Below are 14085 nucleotides of genomic sequence, written 5' to 3' on the forward strand. Positions count from 1 at the left end.
AAAAATATTTCTCCTACCATCTGATTTTATAACAAAACTAAAAAAATTTTTTAAAAAGCTTTTTTGATGAATTGCATAGATAAAATCTGATATAGATGAAAGTTCTAAAGGGCAATCCTCATGATTGGCCTGAATTGGCGGGTGAAGTAGTTAAAGTTATTTCTTTATTTTTAATTATGTAGTCACAAACTTTTTTTAATTATTTAGTTTCAAACTTCTTTTTTTTTTTTAACCATGCAGTTTCAACTTATATACATATTTATCATATTGAATGAAATGGCATTTTTGATTACTTAACAGAATTACAAAAAATTAAATAGCAAAACTTAAAACAGACAATTTTAGTCAAGGAACAGCAGATTTGAATAAGAGAGTAGGAATAGACGATTTCAAAGATGATTGCAAAAAGATAAAAAGTTAAAGAGAATTTAAAACTGAAACTAAGCAGATACAAATAATCTAAAATCAATCCAATAAATTTATAGAACTAAAACTTCAAATAATAACAAGTCAAATAAAAGAGAATTCACAAGTCAATGCAACTACCTGTAGAGAGATAATAAGAGAAAGGATATTTTTTATATCTTTTTATTCAAAATTGTTGCAAAATATATGCTATTTAGAATTATGGAGAATTTTTTTTTTTTTCTGTTTTGAATTCATACATTGTTTGATGCTAATAAACTCCAACATGAAAAAATATCCTAAATTATATTTTCCTCTTAAAAAAAACTAAAGAGAAAAATTATCATGAAAATAGTAAGAATTCAAAAATATTTCACAGAATTTCTATTCAATACTACCATTTTTCTATATTCTGATTGCCACTACATCAATCAAAATATAAGAAACTCTGAAATACTTCCCAAAATACTTTTATAATAAAATATCAGCATGTAAATGATGAAAATTCAATCAAAAAAAGGTAACATGTAGGATTTAAAAATAACTGCTCAAGACTGTATGGAAAAGTAGGTCAATTAAATGGAAGTGTGCTTATGATAAAATAAGCCTCAAGTATCTAATATATTACAATATTAGAACAGTTCATCATTCTGCAATTTTATTTCAATGTAATAAAATCCCTTAATCAGCATCTATTCCACACTTATAACATATTTGCAGTGGTAATCATACTGATTATACTCCACAGTAACCAGCTTATTCTCTACCAACTTTTCATCTCGTTGGACTTCCTTCCTTTTTTAAACTTAAACCTGCACAAAACTGCCTAACAGAGAGAATTTTGGTGAACTTGACGAATGCTCTCTGGCTCAAAAAAAACAACAAAGAACATCTCAACATACTTACTTCAGGGAAATGTTTTTTTACCAGTGATTTGAAGGATAATAAATAATAACTTCTTAGACTAAAAAAATTTCACCATTAATATTCCAAATATTTCACACACTCATTTAATTCGTTGTTGTTTATGATTTGTAACCAAAAGATTTTATAAGATTTTTTAAAAAGAGATTTTATATTTGTTGGCAAATCATCAAATATGAAATCTTGCACTATGAAAACTAGCTATAAAGAATTACAGTTATGACATTTAGCTCGTTGCGTTTATTTAATAATTATGTCATTCAATCTAGGATCTTTGAAATATGCTAATATCTTTCATTGCAATATTGACAATTAAAAACATACTTCCCATTTTTTCCCTTCCCACATCCAATATATTAAAAATAAGAAGTTTAACAATAAAGAAAAAAAAGAAAATATAAGATATTTTTAAAACCGAGAAAAGCAGTAAAATTAAGTAACAAACCTGAATGAGTAAGTGGACAATAGAAGTGTGGCCTGCAGCTGCAGCAGCATGCAAAGCAGTCTCCTTTTCATGATTATCAAATTTTAGGTTGGGATCAATACCTTGGGCTACAATATGAAATACTGAGGTGAGAAAAATTTAAATAATGGCAACAAAAAGGAGAGATGTTTTGAGAAAGTTAAAGTAAAATGCTAACAAAAGATATGTCAAAAATAATTTATCATTAGAAAATAAGGTTATTATTATTTTTTAAATTTAATTCAGTTCAAATTTTGCTTCAAAAAATAGTAGTCTAATTGCTTTTCAAAGAAAATGTTTATGACTATTGTTAAAAAGTATTCATAATTATCAAACTAGAACTTTTTGAAATAGTTTTGACAAAGTTATCAGCCACTTAATATCTGAATATTTAAAATACATCGCATTTCAATTGAAAAAGAAGAAAAAATACAATCATCTTACCTAATATATTTAAAACTTTGAGTATATCGCCTTCAGCAGCTGCAATATAGAAATCTTCTGATGAATAACGATGTGGAACAATCTTTTCTTCTTTGAAAACTTGGAGTAATCTTTCAAGTTCATCTTTCTCAGGACCACTGCTCAGTCCAACTGTCAAAAATCCAAAACCATTAACTAAATATGGATTTACAGTAGAAAAGTAAAAGATTTACAGAAGAATGATGCTGATTATCTACTTTATGATGGATTTACAGAAGAAAAGTAGTAGAAGACAAATCATAATGAATTAAAACAAGAAAAATGGACCAAGCCAGAAATGAATAATGGAAAATGAATGAATTATGAGATATGTGTATGACTACATTACTATAAAAACCTTTGTTCAAATTTTAAAAATTATGATATACTGAATTGATGAAATTTTTTGAATTCAATATATAAAAATATTATCAATCCAAGATTTTTATTTCAAAAATTGTTATAATAAATTAAACATGTAAAGCCCATAAATTGACTATATAGATATTTTTTAATTAAAAAAACAGACTTTTAATTAATTTAAACATGTTTTTTTATTATTATTTTAGTAAATTAACTCAACAGAAAAGCAAGAAAAATAACTTTTAATAGATATTTTATCATAGCAAATTAATTTAATGATTAATATATAATCATTAATAAAAGTATGAATAAGAATGAATAAATTAAAAAAAATATGAAGGTAAGAAAAAAGAACTCTTATATTTAATAAATTAATGATGTTTAGAAATAAAAGAGTTCCAAATTAACTAAATGTCCAAATGTCCAGAGTTCCAAAATAACTTTTAAAATTTCCAATCAACCCATTTAAATTGGCCTTATCATCACTTACATTTTTGTTTAGCCAGCAAACTATTTAATATATGTACTTAGATTGCTTTCTTGAACATAGTACCAAAAATTGCAAAGTTTTCTAATATAAGAACTCAGAGACTTTTCTTTATATATAATTGATTGCTTCACATGCTGAAATAAATTCCTCAACTGTTATCAAATAAAAACAAAAGGAAATTCATAATATCAAAGAAATTATTACTTTTTAAAGTATTATGTTGATTGCTTTTTCACTGATCTTGTCCTTGCCCCTCCCTCTAAATTTTTTGTCATTTTGGTCAAAATAAAATGTTTAACTTAAGACATATTAGTAAAAAAAAAAATTAATGTGAAAAATAAAAGGAAAAATAATGATGAATTTTTAAAGAAATTCATAAATTTTCATAAATGTTTTGATACAGAAAACACTTTAATCAGTAATTTTTCATAAGTGCCAATAACAACAAATTTATTTATTTATTAAGGAAAAAAAGATACATTCATTTGCATTTCTAGAAGGATAGAGAGATTCATATTCAATTACATATTAAAGTTTTCACATTTCTAAGGAAATAGTTTTTATTTCCTATCAGAGAAATAAAGTTTTATTGTATTTTAAAATAGTCTAGTTCTCAAATTTACTAATTAAAAAGATTTAAAAATTTGCTGTTCAAGAATTAATTAAATTAAAGACATGCAATATTACTAAACATCATTTAACCTAATCATGGTAAAGATAATCTGTAAATACACTCACCAGATGATAAAACTTTACCAGTATCTTCAATTTTATAGGCAGAATTAGTAATATCTTCCTCTTCTTCCTTTGTTAACAATTCACTGGGGGAAAATGACATCTTAGCCTTTGCAACAGGTGGGCTAAAGGAAACGAAAATTAATTTAAATATAATGAAATGTATTTAACTCAAATAAACACAATAATAAAAAAAAAATGTCAAAACTATAAGAACCAAACAAAAACTTGGCAACTTGTGAGATCTACTGCAAAAACTATTAAACATATATATTCTTTTCACAGTACGTATGTAAAAAGAAGATTAAATAAAAATATTGAAAATGATTTTCTATCTTTCCAAAACAAACCAGAATTATTATTTTTTTATGCGAAGTGTTCACTTAATGTCATAAAACCAAATTTATATATGTCTGATCTAATAATTAAAAATTAAAAAAATTTAAGCAGTTATATAAACAGTTAAGAGTTTGAAGCAATAAAATTGATCAGCCATTAACAAAAAGATCTGTGTATGCCATTCATATGTTTTTTTATGTATAAGATGTTTGTATAACAATACAAAAAAGAAGGACAATCAAAATATTACTATGAAACTATAACATGCACTTTGGATATTTTTCCATCAACACATAGGCATAAAAAATATTAACATGCAACTGGATTTTAAAATGGTAAGTGCACAATAGAAAACAAAGTGAGTATTGTTATATCTCTATCATGTAACATCATTTCAAAAATATGTACAGGAAAAATCTACCACCAAATTATTCAATTAATCTTATTTTGATTTTATTGAATAATACAATTACAGGAAACAAGTAGCATTTAACACCAAACAGGGCCAAGAATTTTAAACATATCTCATAAAGATGTTGATCAAAACCAAAAAAAAAAAAAAAAAAAAATCAAATAAACACACTATTTAAAGTTTTACAGAAAAAAAATTTTGTAGAACTGAACAGAAAATTCAATAGAAATGTTTCCATATTTTCCAGCTTCAAACTGCATTATGAGAAAATAAATTAACACATTTTCAATATATTATAACTATAAATCATGAAAATAGTTAAAATAAAGATGAAGAATTTTGCCCACAAAACTGTTGTGACCTTAATAAAAGTGCAGAACAGTTACAACAACCCAAACTGTTACATCAAAAATATTGAAAGCCTTCAAAACTAAATTAAATTTCATTTCAGGTAATGCCATAAATGGCAGTCATATTGAATTTTTAAAAAATTTTATACACATAATTATTAATAGTTTTTATTAATTATTAAGAATAAAAATCACACAGTAAAAAGTAATTACACACAAAAAAAATTTAAAATTATATTATTCCTTGTAAAAAAAAAAAAAAAAAAAAAAAACAGTTTGAGCATGCAGTTAACCCTACTTGAACACAGTTAAATGCTTAAAATAAACTTACATGGGTAAACTTGCTGGCAATTGACTCATGTAAAAAGCAGGTGGGCTTGCCATATGCATTTCTAATTGTACTCGTTTCATACCAGAACTTGTACCACAATGCAAACAAAATGGCAGGATACCTTCTTCTTTTGGTTGACATTGTTCATGGTACAGGTGTATCACTTTTTGTCGGCCTTTTGAACTAGTGCATTGCATGAAGTGACCCTGTACAGCGGAAAGAGAAAAAGAATAGAGTTTATTACATATTTTATAACAGTAAAAATTATCCAATTAAGATAATTTTTTAAAATCCCATTTCCTTTCCCCTTAAAAAAACAATCAACATAAAATGTTAAATTAATTTAATCAGTAGAATTTCAATAAATATATTTTAAAAAGATATATACTTATAAGTTTTCTAGTACTTTCTGAGTATGGGCTAATTAATTCAACTTTCAAAATGACATTCACAACAGCTAAATTTTTTTAATGAAATGACACCTTAGTTTTAAATGGTTTGAAGGAAATTCCATCTTTTTTTTGCATACAAAAAATGTCACAATTTTTGATGTTTAAACAAATTTATTCAATTTCCAAATACGAACACTTTATAGTCTTTCATTATTGAAAATGGTAGCTCCCTTACATTTTAAGTTCAGAACTTAATATGCCATCTGGCTGTATTATGTATCAATTATATTCTCGCTCTCTCTTTTAATGCAAAGGTAATAAAGTTCATCACAAAATAACTTACCTGTGAACAAAACAGACCACAATATGGACACGAATGATGATGTTTTAATCTCCACAAATGCATTTCACACATAATTGTGAAAGGGATTTTCACTGAAGAGCGAACAAGTCTTGGTGTTACAACAGGATTTGTGCAGCCAACGAGCTGAAAACAATGCAAATCATTTAATTTCCAATTATTTACTGAACATAGTTATCTTTTAAAAACTTGATGATATCAGAAGCAAAAAATATTTCCTGCTTCTACAAATTTTAATATCACATACATACCTTATCATCAATAGAATCTACAGCCTGGCAAAATACACCCTCTTCTTCATTTCCTAAGTTAGCTTCATAGGTTTCTCCTTCACATGTACAAGACTTAACAGGGTCTTGATGACTGTTATACTAGAACAAATTTTAGCAAAAAAATATTAGAGAAATGATTTAACAAATTTTTAATTATCTTAATTATGCAATTTAATATATTACTCACAGACAAACAATAGCTTTATTTTTGACAAAAAAACACACACACACACAACGGAATCTCAATTGAAAATTATTAATTTACATTTTAACTTCTCAAAAAAAATTAATTTTATCAGAATTCAAAATAAATTATTTAAATGATATTATATTATCATTGAATAATAATATTAAACTGGCACAGCTGAAAATTCATAGATTATAGCCAATAAAATACTCAAGTGCACGCTTGGTTCACCTAAATTGAGTTTAGAAACAAGAGTGACTGACATACATGCTTATATTTATGCAAGAGCAATGAAAAGAGCTCCATTAAAATAAATCACTCTAATGTTAAGTATATTTTATATTATTTAGAATTGGTTTAAAACTAAATTTTATTAATATACAGAGCATTACAAAAATATCTAGATCATATATATCATATATATATATATATATATATAGCAGAACATCAAAATAAACAGATTTAGTTACGGAATTCAAAGTTGCAAATGATACATTCCGGTAATTTTGGGTACTATCAAAAATCATTACTCACTAAACTCTGTGATGAAAATTAGCATTCTCAACACAAATTTTGAGCAACAGGAATCACTACATGAAGTTCAAATTTATATAAATGGCAGTAGATGGAATGAGAACAACTACTTGATGTATGTACAGAGTATGATTTAGAGCAGAAAACTGACAAGCTTCCTATTGAGAACAGGGAACTGATTGAATCTGCTTATTCTCTAGAAGCCGTGGAAAATTGCTTGTAGGCATGTTATGGGGAAGGAAAGATATCATATAGTGTTTTTAGAGGAAGAATCTATAATGCCTAGATTGAAAACAACTCTGCTATAAGAATGGGCAAGCATTTAGCTCTCCAGATGTAAGACACAAAATATTTTTGATTAGGGACAAATTATGAACATGATCTACATAAGACTGATTGAATACAGTGAAAATACAACTACCAGACTTTCAACTCCTTTCAGAAATATACATGAAATGCTTTATTAGAAAATGTCAATCTATGAACATCCAATATATTATTGATTGCAATTTTGAAAATTTACATTAAAATGTTTCTTTTTTTATTTATTTATCTTTCTATTTTAACAGAATGTTCTTGTCATCCTTATGTGCAATCATTCATTTATGCAAACTATTTCTAACCATTTATTCCATTCAAAATCCCTTCTATAATTATTCAATCTACTTGCTTTTTCATTTATGTAAAATATTTTAGAATCAGAAAGGGCATAATTTATTTTTAAATTTATTTTAATTATGGATGTTTCAACTTGAGATTAATTTAACTGGGTAAGCCATGTTGGCTTTTTCCATACTGACAACTTTATTTGTTTTTGACTATAACATATCGAACAAAATATGCTGAAAACAAGAATAAAAGTTTCAAAATAGTTTCTAAACAGAGCAAAATTAAAATAGCATTAATGAAAAATATTACAAACATGAAAAGAGATTACTTACAATGCACTCAATTTTGGTCACTGGTCCTTTCTTAGCTTCACTATGTGTCACAGACACAAAAGTTTGAATGACATCTAATCAAAAAAAAAATATATATATATATATAATTCATAATTAAATCTGAGACAAATTTAAATAGCAAAATTAAATCTGAAAGTGGATAATTTTAAAGAACTAATCAATTTCTGGAGCTTATTTAAATGAAATATAACTTAGTAATTTTTCTTTAGTTCAACAGCAAGCAATATATGCAACAGATGCAATAATTTTAGTTTGAAAATTAACAAATTTGTGTTCCTTTCAGATTTGCCACATTTAGAATCTGTTGCACTAACCAAAAATTGACATTCAAAATTAAAATACATACTTGGTCACAACTGCTGTCAAGCAAATAAAAAAAGTAAATATGATTGAAATAAAAAATTTTAATTATCCAGATATCTTTTTGAAAAAATAAAATCAAGCCTTACCTTTTGGTGGATCAGGCTTTGGAGGAACTTTACGAGGTGGTGCCATAGATGAATTAAGTGAAAGTAACCCGACATCAGTATCTACAATATCATCAGTAAAACGTCTTTTGATTCTTTGACGAGATTTCACACATGTGGCAATGGTTGATGAAGAATCACCTGCATCTATAAAACAGGAATCAAAAATGACAATCTTATTAAAAACAATTTAAGTGATTTTATTTTAAAACCAAAGTTATCACATTATCGTAAATAATTGTAGTATATTTCAAATCGTGCAATGATACTAATACGTTTAATGATACTTCATACTAAAAAAGTAAACTAAATAGAATCACATATAAAATATTTTAAGAATCAATAGAGAAAAAAACATTGATCAATTGATCATCCTCTTGCAAATTACTATTGTAAAAAGATGTATAAATATTACTTTTTAAAAAACCATATTGTGAAACGGGACAATACACCAATTAACAAAAATAGTGTAAAAAAATATATGATGAAATATTTCACATAACAGAAAACTACATTTAAAGTCAATTTGACTAACACAAACTATAAAATTTAATAAACAACTTTTTTTAATTTCATTTTTTTTTTTTTTGAAGATTCAGATCATTATTCTACAAAAAACTCACACCTCTAAAATTAAGAAGTTTTAAAAGACACTTCAGCTAATTAAAATAACGGAAAGAATCAGCAAATTGAATTTTACTCTATATAAAACAGAAAATACTGATACAAAGATGAAAGTTTTTGAAAAAAGATCTTTAATATATCATCAATTTATCAAACAATGCTACCTACTAAAACTACTTCTGAAATAATGTACTATATATATTTGAAAAATGAAATAATTGTACTGTATTTAATTAAATCTTTTACAAAAAGTCACATTAATTGTGATTATAGATGCATCAATAACATAAAAAAGTTATTCTACCTTGAATTTAAAAAAAAATTTCATCATTATTTTAGTTTTTAATAAGAAAATAAAACTAACCTCCTCTATCTTTTAACTCTACATCAGAATTTCGATTTTCAGTATCATGTTCATCACCACTTGTTGGCATAGAAGCAGCAATACTCTCATTATCTTGCTCTTGGCCACTGGAGTCCAAAATGGAATTTTTTTCAGCAGTAATTTGTTCTTGCTCTAAGTTTGAATTTTCTTCATTTTCAAATATATTTGAAAAGCTCTGCTCTTCAGTATCAGCAATCTGCGTAGTTTCAGTGGCATCTCTATCTTCACTGATCAATTCCTCTTTAGCTTCATCGTCCATTTTCTCGTCCAACTTTTCAGATAAAGGTTCTTCACAAACTTTGTCTTCATTATTTTCAGTAGGAGATTGTTTAAACGGAAATGAGGCAGAATTAGAGAAACTCTCATTGCTGATATCATCATACTGAGGAGCTTTAAGTGCTTCAGAAGGGAAATTATTGTCAGATGAAGGGCTGAATTTTTTATCCTGTTCCCATTGCATATCTTCAACCTGTTCAGTCATATCTGTTGCATTCTGGCTTATTTCATCAATGGCAGTAGGACACACAGAGGGGTTAACTTCATTTTCAGATAAGACCATATCATCTTTATTATCATCAATATTTACTTGGTCTTCAACAGATTCGATAACTTCTGCTTCTTTCTGAACTTCAGGTTGCTCCTGTTCATTATTAGGCAATGGGTTAGATCCAGTAGAAACGTCAACCTTTGGTTCCGCAGCAGGAAACATTGGAGAATTTCTTGATTCTGGATTGGGCTCTTCATCAGCAAGAGATTTTTCTGATGGAGTATAAAGATCTTCACTCATCAAACTATTGCCATCATCTGAATCTAAATAACTACTGTTTTCTGTCCCTGCAAGACTGCATTCATCATCCTTAGATTCTTCTTGAGATTTTTTAGCAAGGCTTTTTTTCTTCTTTTTGGAGAGAAACAAACCATAAGTACCACCTCGGAAATGTCTTTTGCGATTTTTCTTCAGTTTTCCACTAGAAATACTACTTTGGTTTGATGAACTTTGTTCCTTCTCTTCAGTTGGTGACAGAGAAGCGGCTGCTGGATTAGAACTGGATGACTGCATGAAATTTTTATTAGACGAATTTTTCACTGAAAACACTTCACTGGGCTCAGAAACAGTAACTCGTCTTTTAACCGTGGTACTAGTATTACCTGCTCCATCCTGGTTACGTTTGGCATGAGACCTCAAACTAGAAGTTACAGTTTGAGAAGGATCTTGAGATTTCTGGGAGCGCCTTAAAGCCATTACCGAATCTGTATCAGCAAAACTTTTCTTTGCTTTCCTGCTTATTTTAGGAACTTCTGAAGTTTTGTCTACAGAAACAGCTTCTTTTTTCTCAGTCTGTTCCTCGTCTGCTATAGAAGAAGTAGCACTTTCAGAAGGCTGCTCCTCTTTAATTGATTGAGTTTTTTCTAATTCTTTCTTACTTTCAGAAGCTTCAATACTCTTCCTCAACACCTGACTTAAAGGAGTTTTCAGAGCTGAACTGACAGATATATTTCCACGAAGTTTCTCTTTACTTGATGGAAGAGGAGAATCAATTTTTGAAATCGATTCAATAGCAGCAGATTTGTCATCCTCACTTTTGGTCCTGAGAGTCATAGTATCTTTACTTTTTAGCTTCTGTAAAATTTCTTTTTGCTTTGAGTCTCCAGTTTTGGTAGCACACATTTTTGCTCTTCCCTCAGGTCGTAGAACTGAGAAATATGTGGTGATTTTATTTCCTGATGAATTTGAGTCATTCTTTGAATTAGATGAATCACTTTTTTTCTCCGAGTTGGACTTAGAACTCATTTTTACTACAATTCAATAAAAAATCTGAATTTCTAAAAACATAACAAACCTAAAAAAAAAATATTTTTAATGTGATGGTAAACAACATAAGTTATATAAAAACATACATACATGCCAGCTTTAACTCTTCAGTCCTGAGACACACATATGTGTACCAGCATTTTTTTCATTTTTTTTATCCAATAGAGTAAAATTTTAACGAAAAAATGCATGCATGCATTTCAACATTTATAAATGTAGCTTGCATTTTTCATCAAAAAATAGCACTACAGATCGGTATTTTTTTTCCCCCCATATCTATTGCTATTAATAGGGAAGAAAATGGTGTTGAACTGAAAACGCAGCAAATATAAGTACATTTTTTTTCACCATATATTATTAAAAAAAACTCATGTACATTTTTTTATAAAATACTTAGTGTCTAGTTAAAGTCATTACCAAAGTATATGTACTTATCTATAATAAAAACGGTAAAAATGTAAATTTAACTAAGGCACACATATGTGTACCTTATGCGTTTTTTCACCCATTTCCTGACTGCTTGCAATCTATTGTGATGTTTATCTTTTGAGCCCTTGTTTTCAAATTGTCACTTCTTGTCCTTGAATATATTGTATATCTTTTTTATAATGAATAATTCGTATGTTCTATAAAGCAATAAGATATAAATTTAAAAATATTTATTTTTTAATTTTAGTAAGAACATTAATTTTATAGCTGTCTTGTAGTCAGTAATTCATATTTTAATCCAACCTTATGTATAAAATATACAGAATTTTATTTAGCTAATAATAATTTTTTTCACGTCAAGCAGCTTTAACTCCAGAAGAGATTATTAAACTTTTAGAACAAAGTGATTTTAGGGAAAGCAATAAAATTTCTCATGTATCGAAAATAATGAAACCTGACAAATGCATTAAAAGAGGAGAATAGGATTAATGACTCACAGACGATAGTAAAATTTACCTTGTCAAGTAGAAAGTTAATAAATCCATAACTTTATTATCCATATATATAGTTAATGAACAATTGGAAACAGGCAGAAGACGATCAAAATAACTGAAACAAAAAGTTGATGTAAAATAATCTGCTACTGTAAAAGCATATAATCTATATATGGGAGGCATCTAACATTATTCTGCCTATTCCTGGTGAGCAGTAAAGACAAAACATGGCCAAAGTGAGTATTCACACATTTTATAGATTTAATAGTAGTTAATTGCTGGATGTATTATAAAATGGTGGCAAAGCGACAAGCAGAGATGTCACGAATAAAGACGAAAATGTTATGAGCTTATTGCAATTTCGAATGCATATAATTTGGTCCCTGTTGAAAAATGAGGCAATTCTCTTCCTCAGCAAGAAAGGAAACCAAGAACAAGTAAAAAATCGTGTTGGATGAAAACAGATTAATAGAAGAATGGTCATCAAATGACTGAAATGCAACTGAAAGTCCACTGGAGATTTCTTTACCACCATCTGATGAAAATACTCCAAAAAAAGCAAGACAAATTGTCCCTCATCCATTAAAAGAAATAAGATTTGATATTTCAAGCCATCTATCATATGACATGGATGATAAACATGCATCAAAATGCAGGTATATGGGATATAAATCTAGGAGTAAGTGAAGTGCTCAAAATAAGTATCTACTTATGTATTATTAAAAAAAAAAGTTTTTATTTTTATTTTATTCAAAATAATATTTAATAAATTATTAATATAATAATATTTTTTTTTCATTTATAAGGTCTTAAAATAGAAAAAGTATAGCTATTAAACAACCAGGAAAATTAAATATTTTTTTTTATTGAGAATACTTTAACTTTATTAAGATCTGACCTTAAAATTATGGGACTTAACATTGTTTGATCAACAATTTTTTTTTTCACCCACAACTGAGATGGAACAAAGGTAAAAGATCTTGAAATCAAATTTTTAAATCAATTTTTAAACAGTCAGATTTGAAGGTTAGGTCAGATAAAGGTTAGGTTATAATCTTAAGCAGCAAAAAATTATTTTATGTTTTACTGCAACATTTCAAAAAGTTAATTATCTCATTTGCTTTTTTGGATTAGTAGCAATTTAAATTTTAAATATTGCTGTTCTTTTTTTTCACTATCAATTAGTATGAACAAGATATTTTGATGTAGATAATGACTTTTCACTTTTCTTTTCTAGTATTATATACAAAACTGATATAAGATATTAAGTACTGATTGACTAAGTTTATTGGATAGCCAGTTCACCAAGAATATTGGTTATATTTAATTTCCGATAAATAATTTAGATGTAACTTCATGTCCCTTCTGCTAAATTGATAAAGTTGCATTATTTTAAATATATTAATTAAGTTTTATTTATTGTGTACATGAATCTCTTGAATAGGAACAGCTCCGTAATATCATAATACTACTACTAGAAGATAGATATCTGGTTCATCTATTTACTAAATTTAGTGGTATTGTGACTTTTTTTTTTTTAATCTGCCTTGTAAACTGCATCAATATAAAAGAGAATCATTCCTTTTTAACTTTCAAAAATGACTATTAAATTAGTATTATTAAAAAAAAATTACTTAAAATGGTGTAAAATTCATTTTTGTGCAGTAATATTTACAGAAGTTACTGTAGAAAAATGCCAAAATTCTGCTATTCCTTATTTAAACAAAAATATATTGAAAAATAACTAATATTTTTAAAAAATAGCTTTATAATAGATATCTGCAATGAATAAAAGGTACATTCTTAACACTTTTAGCTATCTCAACAGCTTATTATGTCACATAACCAAATTTTAATAGTTTAAAATGACTTTGAACTTAAATTGTTCAAC

At 27.1% G+C, this 14085-nt stretch overlaps 1 protein-coding gene across 2 annotated transcripts in view; it reads right to left on the reverse strand.

Annotated features, from left to right (window-relative positions):
* LOC129983767 (histone-lysine N-methyltransferase EHMT2-like) overlaps positions 1 to 14085 on the reverse strand; it is a 38258-nt gene that overhangs the window by 23605 nt on the left and 568 nt on the right. The window contains exons 2-10 of one of the 2 annotated variants that reach the window (XM_056093389.1): positions 9438 to 11299; positions 8432 to 8596; positions 7962 to 8035; positions 6279 to 6398; positions 6010 to 6153; positions 5275 to 5480; positions 3846 to 3967; positions 2237 to 2386; positions 1775 to 1881 (exon numbers count right to left, since the gene is read on the reverse strand). In XM_056093389.1, the coding sequence (XP_055949364.1) occupies positions 1775 to 1881; positions 2237 to 2386; positions 3846 to 3967; positions 5275 to 5480; positions 6010 to 6153; positions 6279 to 6398; positions 7962 to 8035; positions 8432 to 8596; positions 9438 to 11250 (2901 nt within the window). In that variant the 5' untranslated portion in view covers positions 11251 to 11299. The remainder of the gene's footprint in view (positions 1 to 1774; positions 1882 to 2236; positions 2387 to 3845; positions 3968 to 5274; positions 5481 to 6009; positions 6154 to 6278; positions 6399 to 7961; positions 8036 to 8431; positions 8597 to 9437; positions 11300 to 14085) is intronic. The other variant, XM_056093390.1, reaches the window with a different exon arrangement.

The sequence above is a fragment of the Argiope bruennichi genome, chromosome 9 (assembly GCF_947563725.1).
Source record: "Argiope bruennichi chromosome 9, qqArgBrue1.1, whole genome shotgun sequence".
Lineage (NCBI taxonomy): Eukaryota > Metazoa > Arthropoda > Arachnida > Araneae > Araneidae > Argiope > Argiope bruennichi.